At 37.7% G+C, this 17,464-nt stretch overlaps 1 protein-coding gene across 5 annotated transcripts in view; it reads left to right on the top strand.

The window, feature by feature from the left end:
- CCDC15 (coiled-coil domain containing 15) overlaps positions 1 to 14,097 on the top strand; it is a 51,735-nt gene extending 37,638 nt beyond the window's left edge. For 2 of the 5 annotated variants that reach the window (XR_003566694.1, XR_003566691.1), the window contains exon 11: positions 8,588 to 8,675. Coding sequence is in view for 2 of the 5 variants with exons in the window: in XM_027835175.1 (XP_027690976.1) it covers positions 8,588 to 8,764; positions 10,312 to 10,478; positions 11,756 to 11,877 (466 nt within the window). In the remaining 3 variants the exon portion in view is untranslated. Of the gene's footprint in view, positions 1 to 8,587; positions 8,765 to 10,311; positions 10,479 to 11,755 lie in introns of those variants that run through there. The other 3 variants (XM_027835176.1, XM_027835175.1, XR_003566692.1) reach the window with 3 other exon arrangements.
- The last annotated feature ends 3,367 nt before the right edge of the window (positions 14,098 to 17,464 follow it).

Raw genomic sequence — 17,464 nt, 5'->3', positions numbered from 1 at the left:
CTCTCACATCTATCTCCTTTGCTCGTTATAATCATATTATTCCAGGCCTTGTCACTTCTTACCTAGACTATTGCAGTAGCCTCCTAATTAGTTTCTGTTCTCTTCCCTCTACAATTCATCCCATACATAGCTGTCAAATTGATATTCCTAAAGTGTAGGCCTGATCAAGCCACTGCCCAAGAAGCTCCAGTGGCTCTCCATTGCCACTAAAATAATATAAAAACTGCTTTGTTTGTCACATAAAACCCTTTACAGTCTGGCTCCATCTTGTCTTTCCAGCAGGGTGGTACAGTGGGTAGAGTGTTGGGCCTAAAGTCAGCAAGACCTGAGTTCAGATCCAGCTTCAGACACTTAGTAGTTGTGTGACCCTGGGCAAATCACTTAACCTCTGTTTTCCTCATTTTCCTCAACTGTGAACTGGAGATAACCTTATCACTTGCCTGGCAGGGTTGTTGTAAAGATCAAATAGTTGTAAAGCACTTAGCACAATGCCTGGTACATAGCACATGCTATCTAAGTGTTTATTTCCTTTTCCATTTCATTCCCCCAGACTGATTTCCATATTACTTACTCCTTCATGCATTCTACATAGCCAGAGTAGCCTACATTCCTGTATGTAACATTCTACCCCCTACTTCTGTGCCTTTCTTTGTACAGGCTTTTCTCTCTTGCTGGGAATTTTTTCCTTCCTCACCTTTGCTTCTTAGAACCCCTGGATCCCTTCAAGGCTCAACAGAACTATCAAGTCTTTCAAGAGGTCCTTCATAATTCCTCCAATTGTATATAAACAATACTACATGCTAAGTGCATCAAAGTGTTACTAAACAAAGTACTATTTGATGTCTGAGGGAAAAGGATCATAGAATGCTTCACGGAGGAGACAGCATTTGAATTGGGATTTGGAAGTATGTTTTCAAACCTTTTTTGAGTGTGAGAGCACTTTTTATTTATTTTTTAATTAAATTTTGTTTTTTTTATTCAGTAAGAATCTGCCTTTTTCTTCCCAACGCTCCCCTCTGTTAAGAATTGAAAGAAAAGCAGGACACCTATTACAAATGTGTATAGTCAAGTGAAACAAATTTTCCCCACTAGCCATATCCAAAAAAAACATGTCTCATTCTGTACTCTGAATCCTTCACTTCTCTATTAAGAGGTGCATAGTATGTTTCATTATTAGACCTGTGGAATAGTGATCGGTTATACATTGATCAGAGTTTCTAATTCTTTCAAAGTTGTTTGTCTTTACCATCTTGTTGTCACTGTATAAATTTTTCTCCCAGTTCTGTTCACTTTATTCTGTATCAGTTCATGAAAATGTTCCTAGGTTTCTCTGAAACTATCTCTTTGAAAATTTATTTTAGCATTTCATCATATTTAAATTCCATAATTTGTTCAGCCAATCCCCATTGATGGGCACCTCTTCATATTCTCAGTCTTTGCCATCTCTAAAAGAGCTATAAATATTTTGCTACGTCCTTAGAATTTGTTTTGCTTGTACAATGATCTCAGACAATTCTAAAAGACTCATGATGGAAAATTCTGTCCACGTCCAGAGAAAGAACTAGGGAGTCTGAATGCAGATCGAAACATGCCATTTCCTCTTTTTTCTTTCTTTCTTGTGGTTTTTCCCTTTTGTTCTGTTTCTTCTTTCACAGCATGACTAATGTGGAAATATGTTTAATATGATTGTACATGTATGGCCTATATCAGATTGCTTGCCATTTTGGATGGGGGGAGGGAGGGGGAAAATTTGGAACTCAAAATCTTATAAAAGTGAATGTTGCAAACTACCTTTACATGTAATTGGAAAAAATAAAATACTATTAAGTGGGGGAAGAGAATAAAAAAATAAAAAAGAAACTTGAACTGTAGGGAAAAAATAAACATAGAAAACATAGCTCACTTTTAATGCATGGGATTATGGTGTTTAGATTTCAATGTTCATTAACAAAATTAGTGGAGGTAATAAATAAAAAAGAATTTGTTTGCTTAAGACCAATTTCTTCTTTAATCTTATTGTTGTTGAGTCATTTTTCCAGTTGTGTCCAACTCTTCATGACCCCATTTTTGGAGTTTTCTTGGCAAAGATCCTGGAGGGGTTTGCTTCTTCTCTAGCTCATTTTACAGATGAGGAAACTGAGGCCAACAGGGTTAAGTGACTTGCCCAGACACAGCTTGTACGTGTCTAAAGCTGGATTTGAACTAACAAATATGAATTTTCCTAACTCCAGGCCTAGCTCTCTATCCACTGTGCTGCCTATCTGCACCTTCTTTAATTTACCTCCCACTAATTCTTCTTTCTCACTTTTTATCTTAGTCACCTATTTCCTTAAGTGAGATATATTTTTGTACCCATCTAGGTGTATATTTGTATTTGTATTCTTCCCTCCTTTGACCAACTCAGATGGGAGTGTCAGTTGTCAGCCACTCTCTCCCCATGGGCCCTCTCTTTCTTATTTGCATAGATATCTACTTGAGCACCCTTTGTGAGATAATTTTCTCCAATTTTACTTTCTCTTTCCTCCCACCCCTACTATACCTAGTGTATTCTTCCCTTTTCTTTCCATTCTGCTCTTAAGATCATCAAGACATTACAGAACCACTCTCAGGTCTTCTGTCTAATTAGATTCCCTCTTTAACTTCTGATGATATAGGGACATATGTATCATCTCCTATATTAGAATATAAGGCATTTATCCTTGTTTTAGTTCTTTATATTCATTTGTACTTACTTTTTTATATTTCTCTTAACTCCTATGTCTGAACTTCAAAGTTTCTTTGTAGCTCTGGTTTTTTATTACGAATGTTTAGAGACATTAGAAATCTTCTATTTCGTTAAAGATTCATTTTCCACCTGTGGCATATTATGCTTTTTCCTTCATCTTCTAAATATTATATTCCAATCTCTCCACCCTTTCATGGTGGTAACTGCTAAATGATGTATGATTTTGACTTCTTCCTTGGTACTTCCTTCTCTGTCAAACTGCTTGCCCTATTTTTTCTTTGACCTAGAAGCTCTGGATTTTGGATATAATGTTCCTTTTAGAAGGTAACCAATGGATTCTATTTCTATTTTACCTCCTGCTCCTAAAACATCTGGGCAATTTTCTTTCTTTTAATATTTTTTGAAATATGATATCTAAGATCTTGTTTTGGTCATGTAGTTCAGAAAGTCTGAAGATTCTTAAATTTTTTTTCTTCTTGATCTATTTTCCAGGTTAGTTGTTTTTATTATGAGATACCTTATGTTCTCTTTTTTTTTTTTTAGGTTTTTGACTGTTTTAATATTTCTTGTCTCATATTTCTTGTTGGCTTCTATTTGGTCCATTCTAATTTTCAGGGAGTTGGTTGATTGAGCAAGGTGTTATGCTTCTTGTGCCAATATGTTAATTCCTTTTCCAATTCTTTCCTTTGTAATTCTCATTTCTTTTCCATATTTTTCTTTTTGCTCTCTCATTTCACTAACAGAAACTTTTTTTCCTTAATTCTTACTTTTCCTCCAGGAATTGTAGTTGAATTTGTGCCCACACTGCAATTTTCTTTGATGCTTTGTTATAGATGTTTTGGAGGTATTCTTTTCTTCTGGGTTTGTGTCTTGAGCATCCTTGTCACCATAAAAGCTTTTTATGATAGAATTCTTTTTTTTGTTTTTTTCATTCTTTCAGCCTACTTCCTGATTTCAGATTTGATGTTAGGGCCAGGCTCTGCCAACATCTGAAGGGAAGATCTAGTTTTGTCTTCTTGCTGCTTCCTTGTAAGATTGAGTATTGTGTAGTCCCACAATTTCAGGGACAGCTCAGGTTGGGGTCTCTTGTGAGCTTTTAGTGCTCCCAAAGTGGTCTAATTCAGGGCAAAGTCTGGTTGCTCCCCCAGCCCCTTCAGGTCTGAGCTCTGCAAGTTCTTGACTTAGGTTTGGTTCTGAACAACAGCAGAGTGCTGCTAGACTTAGCCACTCTCAGCTGCCTGAAAAACTCTGCTGGTTCAGAGTGACAGAAATTTTGGCTTCTCTGTGGTTTGTGATTCCTACCCTGTTTATTCTTCCGTTGGCCTTTTCCATAAGGAAAGGAAATATATTCAGCTAAATTTATAATTCTCCCTCTTTTTCCACCCTCTCCCCACATATACCTTAGGCACACACTTTCTCTTTAACTACTTTTTCATATTCCTTCAGGAATAAGATGCTCATATACTATGTTTAGATTCTGCCCTAGTTATATGTAGATTCATCAGACTCTCAACTTCTGCTTTATTACTTAAAGATAGTCTGAGTGCTTTCCTTCCACCTAGTGTCTTGGGTTGATCTTTTAAATTTTGTATTCTTTCAGACTCTCCTTTCTGTTTTCTAGCTATTCTTGTAAAGTATTGAACTCTAAAAAGAAAGGTGCTATATAATTTAAAATAATTCAGCATTTGTATTTTTTCCTTCTCTTTGTCCTTTTTGGCATCTTTCATGTTTCCTCACACTTTTTCCCTCACAGCTTTTATATCTTTTCTTTTCCTGACTACAAATATTGACCTAAACTTGTATAAAACCCAATCCTTTTGCCCAAGTAGCAACAATGAGCTTCTTTTCTCCCTTGACCTTTCGTTCTGGTTTTCGGGCTTAGAGTTTGTTAGATGAAATTGTGGTTGTTACTGGAGTCTGTTTTGGACCACTTTATGAAAAAGACTCTTATTAAGCTGCAGATCTGTATACTAAATTATCTTCTTGTTCCCCATCCTTTTCATTTTTTTGAAGACTGCCTAGATCTGGTTTATAGTTGTTGCTTAGTAAAGGTTACTGAATCAAGAGAGGATAAAAGAGCATGCAGAAGCTCAAAATGTCCTTGTCACTCTGATAAACAGATGGTTATAAATAGTGATCTGTAACAGTGGCCTAGATGGCTTAAGCCCACATCCAGAACAATTTCCAAATTTATCTGATCTTTTTAGGGCCTTGTCGTTACAGCCCAAGTAGAGCAGACTCCTTACTTGTGGATGTGTTAATCTCAGAAAAGAAAATATATTCTTCCTCTTGAACTTAAACTAAAATCAACAACCTGAGTCAATGGACACAATGGCCAGAATTTCAAGAAGAGCTCTATTTATCAAGTGGTGTGAACATGGGCAGTCTGGATAATTACAGGTCAGAAAATAGGAGGTGATTTGCTCCAGAATAACTGGTATTACCTGGTTTCATCAGTTTGAGGAGTAGTGTTTTATTACCCAAGTATTTTGATAAGGGTTGTGACTTCAAGCTGTTATGTCATTTTCTCAAAATACCAATTTGAGCTTCATAAAAACCATTCTTATATTTATCTGGAAAGGAGTTAGATGAATATGTGGCAATCACTGAACATTGCTATAATTGGAAAAAAGTATTAAGTGAAGTCATCCCTTCTGTGTGTTCATCTAACCCCCAATAAGGAGAGCAAATATTGATTAGGTGCCAGGGCATTGTGTAAGGAATAGGAAGATGAAAAGCTACATAATCATGTACACAGATAATTAAATTGTTTGGAGAGGACAAGGGAGTTTAGAACAACTAAAGGAATAGGTAAAGTTAAACGTAGTGGCTATAAGAGATTCACAGAACAGAGGGATCACTTCCAGCTGGAGAGATGAATGAAGGCTTTGGGGTAGAGAGATGAGTCTTGATAGAGAGGAAAAATACCAAAGGGCTGAAATGGAATATAGGGAGTCATTGCAGTATGAGGATTACTTTGCACAAAGGCAGAAGTGGGAAAGAATACAGTGAGATCAGGGAAGAGTAAATAGTCCAGTTCTAGGAGGTTATAGAATGTATAAAGGGATGCATTTTGAAGTAAGGTTAGAAATATGATATGGAGTCAAACTTAAGGATGGTGGGGTGATCTTGCATGTCAGACTAAAACGTTTGTGTTTTATTTTATTCAGTAGGTCAATTTAAAGGATCTACTTAAGATTTTTTTTTTACTTTGAATATGAAGTAAGTTGGACAGCAAAGAGACTGGAAGCAGGTAAAACAGTTACGGAGGCTATTTTACCTAATACTCTAGGTGAAAAATGATGAACCATCTTAGCTCAGGCCTTCATCGTTTCTTACCTGGACTTTTGAAGTAGCCTTCTATGCAGTCTCACAGCTCTTGTCTCCCTCACTTCTACAGTCCATCCTACACACAGCTGCCAAATTGATATTCCTAAAGTATAGGCCTGATCATGCTACTGCCTGAGAAGATTCAGTGATTCACCATTGCCATTAAGATAAAATAAATACTGCTCTTTTTGTCATTTACAGTCTAGCACCATTTTGTCTTTCCAGGCTGATCACACATTATTCATTATGCATTCTACACTGTAGCTAGGATAGCCTACTTGCTGCCCTCTCTCCTCTGCCTCCGTGCCTTTGGATGCTTGTCCCCCTTGCTGGGAATGTTCTCCTTTCTCACCTTTGCTTCTTAGAACCCTTGGATCCCTTCAAGGCTCAACAAGTGTCAACTCCTTCAAGAGGCCCTTTCTAATTCCTCCAGTTGTATATATATTAAACAAAGTGCTGTGGTAGTAATAGAAGTAAAAAGAGGAAAAGATAGATACAAAAGATATTTTAGAGATAGTACTGACAGGGCTTAGAAACTAGTTAGATTTGATGAAGAATAGAAAAGGAAGAGTCATACTGATAATCCTTCAAGCACTCTTAACTTCCCAGTTCCTCAGTCTACTGAGTTCACATGACCTGCTTCTCCAGTCCACCTCAGCTACACACAGAAATGGTCATGTCCTTGATTTTTCCATCATCTACAAGTGTTTCACTTCCTTATTTAGGAACTCCAAAATGTATTTATCATTCAGTCTTTCCCTGTGCTTTACAACAACTTACGCTGTTATTTATCCTTATAATCTCCATCTTCTCTACCCCTCTTTTCTTCCCAAAAGTATCATTCTTTCCTTGGCTTCCTCCTCCTCCCACTGGTAAACCAGTTCAACTCTCTGTTCTCTTCTAATTCAGATTGCTTGCTCCCTTGTCCTCTCCAGACACTCCTTTTCAAACCCCAAACCTGGATTAATCCTGCCATCGACCTCTTTTGCTCCTAATTCACTTGCTGCTAAACGTAGCTAGAGAAAATCATGAAACTTTGCTGGTTAGATCCATTACACATTTATATTCCAGAACTTGAACTGTGTTTTCACTTCAGCAAGACAGTCCTTTTATACCTTCTTAATTGAGCCTCTGTTCCAATCACCACAGCAGGTATTCCAAACTTTCTTATCCCCTAAGCCTCCCACTGCATCCCTACCCTCTCTTCTGAGGAACTCGTTTTATACTTTTCTGGGAAAAAAAAAAAAACAACAACAACAAAACCAACTGAGGCTAATTATTTAGAGCCCCACACTTTTTTCCTCTTCTTCATCTCATAACACTCAAACATCTTCCCCTATTATTTTCACCTTAACCCTTGACTCTCTTGAAGAAGTGTCCCTTGTCCTTGCCAAGGCCAATCCCTTCACATGCACCTTTGATCCCATCTCCTCCCATCTTTTGCAGCAGATTGCCCCTGCTATCATCCCCACTATTTCTAATCTTCAAGCCCCCCCTAATATCAACTGGCTCCTTGCATGCTTCTCACAAACACCCATGTCTCCTCCATCCTTAAAAACCCTCACTTGCTTCAGCTTTCCATAGCTATATCAGACAATATAGCTGTCATCCTGTCTTCTCCCACTCTTGGCTTAATTACTTGAAAAAACCATCTACATTCAGCTTTTCTAAACCCTGTGCAATTTGGCTTTTGACCTCATCATTCAACTAAAATTGCCGTTTTCTAGTCTCCTTACCAAAGATTTCTTAATTGCCTGATCTAATGATCTTTTCTCAATCTTTATCTTTCTAGATGTCTCTGCAGCATTCAATATTGCCTTCTCCTCCCTCAGATAACTTTCTATTTCCATATATATTTTTTAATGTACCTAGTTGTGTGAATGTTGTTTTCCCCATTAGAAAGTAAGATCTTTGAGGGCAGGGACTGTTTTTTTGCCTGCCTTTGTATCCCTACCTCTTAGCACCTGTCTAGCATGTAGTAAGTGCTTAATACATATTTGTTGATTGACTGACAAAGTGGTGTGATGAAGAGCATGATGGACTTGTAGTTAGAAAAGACATATATTTGAGTCCTGACACTGACTAGTGTGACTGTGGGCAAACAACTTAATCTCTCTCAGTTTCCTTATGTGTAAAATGAGGATAATAATCCTGTATCTCACAGAACTGTTGTGAGGATCACATGAAATGGAGTTTTTAAAGTTTGTGCTTAGCAAGCCTTAAGACCTTATATGAATGTCATTTATTATCAATCTTGGTCTGAGAAATTACACAAAAATCTTTGCAGAAAAGCCTCTCTCATTATAATCACTATTAATTTTCCCCTGAAAACTTGAGTTTGCATGTAAAAGAGTGTGTAGAGATTTACTCTTGTAAAAGAGATTCCCAAATTACCTACTTGTAATTAAGGGCTAAGGATTAATCCATTGTATTCTTTGACTCTTGTTTTTTTGAAGGGGTAATGGTTCCAGAGAATTGTATCCAAGGAGTGTTTAGCCAAATTACCCAAATGTATTTGTATTTTGTCTCCAGAATTAAGAAATGGAAAGAGCAGCAGCGTTGCATTGAAGAGCAGAGGATCCTGAGAATGACCTATCAGGAAGACCTGTGTTCTGGGGAGAAGACACGTGAGATATTAGCTGATTTACAATTGAAAGATACAACAGGAGCAGCTACTAAAAAGCAGCAGAGGAGCAGAGAATGTGTCAGGTACCTTGGGAGAAGTGTTCAAAGCTTACTACAAACTTGAAGAAGCACAGTTCTATCCCTTTTTAGGAAAAAGGAGGCCATGTATGTTTCCTCAACACTTCACCTTCTTTCTCTTGGTGATTTTGTCATTTCCCATGGGTTCAGTTATAATTTCTATGTAGATTATTCCCGTATCTATGTATCTAGCCCTAGTCACCTGAACTCCAGTCCCGTCTCATCAAATGTCTTTCCGGTATCTCGAATTGGTTTTCTTGCTGGCATCTCAAACTCAGCATGTCCAAACCAAAACCAGTTATATTTCCACTAAAACTCTAAATCCTCTTCCCAAGTTCCTTATTCCTATAGAGGACACTCCCATCTCAGTTGCCAAGGCTCACAACCCCAGTGTCATCCTTGAACCCCTCACTTTCACTCTTCCCACATATCCAGTCCTTTATCAAGTCTTGTTGTTCCTACCCTTTACCACATTTCTCACATACCTTTTACAATGTCTCTCATATAGTTCCCCTTCTCTCCAGTCATTTAGCCACAATCCTACTTGAGGCCCTTATTACCTCTTGCTAGGACTGTTGCAATAGTTTTCTAATTGATTTCCCTGCCTTAAGTCTCTCTACACTCCAGTTCATTGTCCATTCACCTGCCAGGGTGATTTTTTTTAATACTTAGGTGTGATCATGTCACCTCTACCCCTTTCCTCCCATTCATTGAGGACTAGTGGCTTCCTTTCACGTTTAGGATCAAATGAAAACTCTCTTGTTTGGCATTTAAAGCTCTTCGTAACGTAGTCCCTTTCTACTATTCCAGCCTTCTTAGATTTTACTCTTCTTTAAGCATTGTATATTCCAGCAACATTGGCTTCCTTGTAGTTCCTGGAATATGAGACTCCATCTCCCATCTCTATGCTTTTGTACTAACTATCTCCCATATCTGGAATATTCTATCCCGTCCCCTCCACCTTTTAGTTACCCTAGCTTCCTTTAGGACTCAGCTCAAATCTTACCTACTGCAGGAGGTCTCTCTGGGTCCCCCAGCTGTGAATGTCTTCTTTTAGAATTCTTTCCACCTATTCTGGATATGTCTTTTTTCTGCCAAGTTGTTTACATATTGTCTTGTCCACTAGAATTTAAGCTCCTTGAGAGCAGAGACTTTGTTTCTGTCTTTGTATCCCGAGCACTTAGCACAATGCCTAGCATATAATATGTTCTTAATAAAGACTTCTGAACTTGACTTGTCTTGACTAGAGTAGAGTAGGAGTCATGGAGAAGACAGTAATTTATAATATTCCTGAAGACTCATGGGAATGTTATTTTCCCCATATTGTAGGTTGTTGAGAGAAGGAACTAAGGTACAAAGGCCCAAAATGTTTCAACCAGGAAGTTACCTAAAGTAGATCAAAGAATCAAATTAGGCCTTCTAATTCAGAGACCAGTACTTTCTGCCTACCTTGCCCACCTTGCCCATCCTTGCTATGTGTCATGGACTAGCACATAGTAAGTGTTTAATAAATGTTTGGTGACTGACTGACTGACCTTGCTGTGTTTTTACAGATATATAGAAGCTTTAAGAGCCCAGATACAGGAGAAGATGAAGTTGCATAATATTGATTTACCTCCATTGTGCTGCTGTGGTTCTGATTTCTGGGATGCTCATCCTGATACCTGTGCCAATAATTGCATCTTCTATAAAAACCATCAGGGTGTGTTTTTAGGAAAATGTGAGATCTAATGGCAAAAAACTGAGATATACTAAAGTTGTTGAAAATCATTCATATTTCTCCCTGACCTTAGTATCTGTCATTTTATTTCCTTTCTCATATTAGAAAACTGTTTTTGGATTCAGTCCTTATTATTTAACTTGTGAACGAGGCCCATTTGTTACATAGAGGGAAGGTGGAATAGATGTTTACCTAGCCACATAGAATAGAACTCTAGCCATTCCCAATCTATGGAATATCCAAATGTTCATTATTGTCATTTATTGATCATTTATTACATTCAGAACATAATATTAACCTTTTCATGTAAAAAAATTTTAATAATAAGTTTTTATTATAATTTAGACCATCAAAATTGCTTTTTAAAAACATCAGTTATTTCCCAGTATTACCACCACTCCTCTTAAATTCTCCCTTGTAACAAAATATTAAAGTAAAACCTCATTTCTGTGAAATATACAACATTCCCCCGTAAGTCTGCACCTCCCTCCTGGGGGCAGGGAAATTTTAAACTGTCTATTTTATTTGAGGTGTTGAGATGATTTAGCAAAGTACCAACTCCATCGGCAAGAACTCTAGCTGGCTAAAAACACTCAAGCTGATCTTGGGGGAGCAGATAAATCATCATCCAGATTCTTGTCTCCTATTCAACAACAAAGGCACTCATTTCTATGGCCCAAAATAATGTATGTGTGAGGTACTTTTAGTGAAATACTTCCAGTGGAGTATATGAGATATATTGGTGGCCTAAATTATTTGAATATTATTCCAGTTACTCCCTCTGGAAAATTAATATTAAATGATGTTAATAGTAGTTTATATGTCACTTAGCCTCTCTCAATTTGTTTCCTCATCTGTAAAATGGTAATAATACCTAGCTCCATGGGTTGTTGTGAAATTGTAATGAGATAATGGATGTAAAACCCTTTGCAGACTTGAAAGTGCTGCATAAGCACTAGAGATCAGGGTTTGAACTCTTGGAGACGAGAGTGGAATTTCTTATTTCATTGGCATAGGAAACTCCCTGCAAGAAAACTCCCTCTACCAATGCAGATTTGCATCTGTTCTGTAACTTAGAATTTTAAAGAGTTTCCTAGAGGAAACTATTAAGTGATGATAATCAATTTATTTATTTATTGGTTGATTGATTGGTTGTTATTAGAATTATGATGATGTGTTTCTAAGTCAGGGAAACAACTAGTGGAGTAAGGTTGGGGTGTGGAGACTATTTTGGAAGTTAACTTTTTTTAAATCTCTGTTAAAACTCTTGTTTACAGCATACACTCAAGCACTACATTCTGTCATCTCATCTTGTGAAATTTCTGAAAGTAACTCATCGATGCGACACGCCATCCACAGTTTTGCATCTGTGCGCAGACGGAATTGGAAGTTTCTGTAGCAGTAAGAATCTGGCATCAGTCTATACTTCAAATCAGCTCTACAGAGGGCATTTGGATTCAGCTGATCAAGTGTGTGATTCTAGGGAGTGGGATTACCACAGGTATCTACCTACTCTCTTGGAAGTTAATCCTTGACTGATGGTCTAAACTGTGCCTTATGACAAGAATACAGTTTGAGTCTAAGCCTAGTTTCTCATATGTGTAAATCACACAAGTGCTGTTGTTTTAAAAGGTCAGCAGTCAGGCTGAGACAGTACTTGGATGCTCTGCTGCTGATCAAGAAGAGGTTTTGTGAAGACTTCTCTCTCAGAGATTCTCATCATCATCTGTTCAGAACTGGCATTATTTCATTCTTTTGACCAAAGATAAAAGTATCTGGATGGGGCAGGTGTTCAAATGAATTTCCAAGTATCAGCAGTCATCCTTATTGTTTTCTTTTCTAGTTATACGTAAGAATCTGAGATGGGAGACTTTGGATTTTGAAACACATTATCATCTCAAATATTTGTATTTTCTACATTACAAAAAAAAAAAAAAAAAACCTAAAATGTTGCTTCTCCAATTCCATGACTATTAACCTTGGAGGCAGAGTTTTTATTTGCATTTTTCTCTTTAGAAGCCTTAAGAAAAAGTAAATAGTTCCTCTGTCTATTGAGAATCCTTGTGTGAAAGAAATAATATTTGGAAAAACAAAACTAAACTTGAAATAAATCAAGTCTTTTGTAATGTCCCATTTTGAATCAGTGAATGAAATACCAGTTTCCCTCCTGAGCAGATAAAATAAAAATCCCCCTCCATAATACGAGCTTGATTTGTCATGGCAGCTTCCTGACCTGTTTTCATCTGGTAAGTAAGTTAATCAGGCAGGTGCTAGTCAGCACCTAATGATGAGACATTTAAACTGGATCTGATAGATGCCAAAATAGTGGGTGGCAGAAAAACATATGTCAAGCTATTCTTTGACTTGACCGTTTTTAAACTAAATTAATAGATCATTTCTGTCAAAATGCTTGAAACCTATATGCCCATAGCCCCAACCGTAAAGAATTCTTCTCTTGACCTTTATTTCAGTTTGACTCAGCAAATGTTTATTAAGCACCTCATCTGTACAAAGCACTGATTTTGAGATGCTCTGCAGTATCCTTTCTTCTTAACTCAAATATGTGGACTGTATGGTCTGCAAAATCTGTTGCTGCTCTAAAAGTCTGTACTTGTGTGGTCTTTTGATTTGCCTGTGGTCACTTGCTGAGTTGGTAGTGGGACCAGGGTAGGGTTAATCTTTACCAAGGCCTAGTGAATTCTGTTTTCCCAACTAGGGCTTCTTGCCATTCTAGCAAATTCATCCTTGATTGAAGTGTCAGCACTTTGGTTGTGGTTTACTATCGTCAGTTTTATTTTTATTGTATTGTAGAATTATTAAGAACCTAACTGCCCTCCAGGAAGAAACCTAGGTCTCATGTTCCCTAACTATAATGTAGCAAAACTTGTTCAGATTAAATTGGGAGTCTAAAATACAAGCTTAAGGAAATGAGAACTTTGAAGATCAATTCTGCCAGGTTCCCCAGATTAACACAGATTATAATTTCCTGGACTTTATCATAAGAAAAGTTCAGAAAATTGCATTGGTGAATTTCAGAGAAATTTTTTTCTTCTTTTGGGAAAAAATTAATTTTGGGTCTCGTGTGAAAATTGGAAGGTATGCTGTCATTTCAATTGGAAATCTGAATAAGAATGAATTTGATTTTTCTACTAAAATTCCAAAATTCTTTACATTGCCTTTGATGTATTTGGTCACCAGCAACTTTGAAAGAGTGTTTATATGCCTACTTATTAAGTTCAGTGCACTTAACTCTGAAAGTCTCTAGAGATGATTTTGTTGGGTTTTCCATTGGATTCTTTTTAAACAGAGACAGCATGATGTCCTAGAATAAGTACTCACCCTTGGAAGTAAGAAAATCACAGTTCAAATTTTCTAGCTCTGCTACTAACTGACCGAGTGACCTTGGCTTAAGCTTTCTGAACCTGTTCCTTATCTGTAAAATGAGGGAGCTGGACTAGATGACCTCTAGCATTGTTTACGTGGACAGAAAGAAGGCTTCCACATTCAGTTCCTGGCTGCTTCTCTGATTCTTTCTAAGAAAAAGGTCCTGCTTTTCAGTTTTTCTGATGTTAGATGGATAATTTATTTTATGTACCATACCCTCCTGGGCAATAATTCTAAAATTCTATGATTTTATAAATAAAAATGATTTTATACTTTTTAATATTAATTTTTCTCTCTGTCTTTTCACTTCATTCACCACATGATATGTTTGTCTGTAGTGGACCAGTGGTAGAATTGGATTGTAGATAATGAGATAAGGAAACATCTGCATTTCCTTCTAAGCTCTCTTATGACACCCCCACTCTGATCTTACTATCAGAACCAATACTGAAGTACCGATAGAGTTAAGGTGGGGAGAATTAGAAGTATAGAAGGGATTTAGGGGAAGGTATTGTTATAAACTCAGCAAGGAAATCTTAACCCACTTAGTTCTTTATCCAGAAGAGATCTTTAAAGAACTTGTATCCATATCAGGAAATTGGGTCCTAGAGTACTTTGAATGTATGTTAAGACATTCAGAATTCCAGGATGACAGTAAAGCATGAGTTTTCCTTTAAGAATAAAGGTAAAAGACCTAAAATGTGGCATGTTTTCCTGAATAGCCTTGACAACTTGGATGATACTCATAATAGCTCACATTTAGATAGTACTTTTCAGTTTAGAAAGTGATTTACTATCCATTCTTGATGCATAGTGTTTGTCAGTCGATGATTAATGAACACTTGTTGAATGGAGAGATGAATGGATGGATATATGGATGTAAATAAGATTTTTCATATAGTGACTCTGAGTTAGAGAACTTAAGTGATTTGTCCATAGTCATGTTTCAGCTAGTCAATGGCAGAGCCAGGACTTGAGCACAGATCTCCTAAATGTCCTAGAATATCAGAGTGGAAAGGGACCCAGAGGTCATCTAGTTCAATCATAAATGAGTAAGAAAATCCTCTATAAATACCAGACAATTCATTATCCTGCCTTTGCTTGAAGACATCCAGTGAGGAGCACCCAGCTGCCTCCAAAGGTAGCACTCCATTTTTTAATAGTTCTAAGTGTGAAGAAGTTTTTCCTTATACTGATGCTAAATTTGCCTCATTGTGATTTCTATCCACTTCTCCCAGTTCTGCCTTCTAGGACCAAGCAGAACAAGTTTATTACATCTTTCCTGTGACAGCCCTTTTAAAAACAACTATCACATCCACATCTCCCCACCTCCTAACAATCTCTTTTCCAGGCTAAACACTCCCAGTTCCTTCAATCAGTCCTCATGGCATTATCTCAAGGCCCTTCACCATTCTGGTTGCCTTCTCCTTGGATGTTCTCCAACTTATCAGTGTCCATCTTAAAATGTGTCCAGCTCCGAACACAGTACTCTGACCAGAGGAGAGTACATTGGGACTATCACCATCTTAATCGTGGATATACCACCTCTCAGTGACATCTAAAATCACAGTAATTTTTTTCAGCTGCTATAACACAGTAAACATAACAAGCTTATCACTAAAACTCATGGTTTTCAGGTGAAATGCTCTCTAGTTATATCTCTACTCTCTTACTTGTGAAACTGATTTTTTTAACCCAAGACTTTAAGAAGATGACATTAGGGATATGTGTAGATCCAAACCATCATTCTAATCCTTTAAGATGTTTTTGGAACTTTACTGTCATTTAGTGGATTAGCAGCCCTTGGCTTTGTATCAGCGTCATCTGCAGATTTGATAAGCATGCCATCTGTGCTGTTTTCAAAAGCATTGTTGGTTTTTTGTTTTGTTTTTTAAGAAAGATTTACCAAGAAATATATAGCAAGAACAGTTGTTTAAAAAAAATCCCCCCTGAACTTTGGGGATACTCTCCAATTGCACATAAGATCCCTGGAAAGGGTGGGTTCAAACCTTAAAGCCCAGTGGTAGTGAGGCATATGTGTACAAAATGTGTTGTCACAAGACTACCTCTTCAACTCCTGGTTTGGAAAATCCAGTTGAAAGTACTGATAAAAATAACAAAAGCCAAGCACAGATCCCTGGGGTAAGATGAAAGCATGAAATTCAGGACCCAGAGAAGCCTTTATCTTTCATATTCCAGTAAAGCTCTAAAAAATGCACCAGAAGAAACAGTGATAAAGCTAAGTTCATCTAGTCCAGAACTACACAAGAAGATTCCTAGAAATCTGCAGAGACTCTGAATGTAGGCATGCCAAGGTAGGCACAGCAGCAAGCCATTTGGAGCTAGAATACAAGTCCAGATCAAGGCCCAAGCAACCCAGCAGAATCATAGCAAGAAAGAGTTAGTGCGGCTCAGTACGAAGTCTAGGCAAGCCACAGCCTAGCACTTAGGCACCTGACACCCAACCTACAGCAAGAGATAGGGCCAGACCAATGACCCAGTAGCCCACTGCCCAGGGAACAACATGCTAAAGACACAGCAAGAAAATGAGTCAAGGCAGCAGTGGGGAAGAAAAGTGTTTTGTTTTTAAGAGGTCTGGTATAAGTGCAATTGACAACTTACATTTGGAGCCTGTTAGGGTTGTGTCAAAGGATGAAGTAAATTCTTGAGTTCCAGGACTGTTGTAAGGAGGAGACAGAGAAAGGGCCAAAGCTAAAATTGAAGTGAAACTACTAAGAAACCAAGCCCAAACCCTACTTAGGGTGCGAGCTGGGCTTAGCCAGGAATCTAGGCCCACCCATCCCATTCTAGAGCAGAGGAGGATGTAGAGTATTCCAAACACAGTTTCAATCCAGATACTTAGGTTGGAGGTGTGACTAAAACAAAAGAAGGAACTGAACACAATGAAGCAATAATATGGATTGAGAGAAGCCCAACAGATGGACACATGAGAGAGGAGACTAATGTAATAGTGCAAGGGAGAAGCATCCTGAACTAGTGTGGTAGCCATGTCAATAGAGAAAAAGTCAGGTGCATGTAGAAACAAGATTAGGCAATTGAGTGAATATACAGGGTGAACGGGAGAGGAGGATTTGATAATGCCATGGTTGTGAGCTAAAAGGTTGTCAGTGCCCTTAACAGAAAGAGGAAAGTTCAGAAGGGCAGGTTTGAGGGGAAAATGCTGTTTTGGATATTTTTTTTTTTTTTTTGGTGAGGCAATTGGGGCTAAGTGACTTGCCCAGGGTCACACAGCTAGTAAGTGTCAAGTGTCTTGTCTGAAACTGGATTTGATCTCGGGTCCTCCTGACTACAGGGCTGGTGCTGTATCCACTGTGCCACCTAATTGCCCCTTGTTTTGGGTATGTTGAACTTGAGAGGTCCATGAGGCATCCAATTTGAAATATCTAATAGGCAGTCAGTAATGGAGGATGAGTTCAGGAGAAAGACAAGCACTAGATATATGAATGGATGAATGAATGAATGAATGAATGAATGAATGAAGCACTTATTAAGTACTTTGTACTAAGCTCTAGGGATACAAATAGAAAAGAGTTCCTGCTCTCAGGGAGCTCACGATTTAATAGAGACTGCAAGTTAAATGG

Source organism: Vombatus ursinus, unplaced genomic scaffold (assembly GCF_900497805.2).
Source record: "Vombatus ursinus unplaced genomic scaffold, bare-nosed wombat genome assembly UNPS02014813.1, whole genome shotgun sequence".
Lineage (NCBI taxonomy): Eukaryota > Metazoa > Chordata > Mammalia > Diprotodontia > Vombatidae > Vombatus > Vombatus ursinus.
Note: the sequence above shows the minus strand (reverse complement) of the source record. Positions and strands in the feature narration are given on the sequence as shown.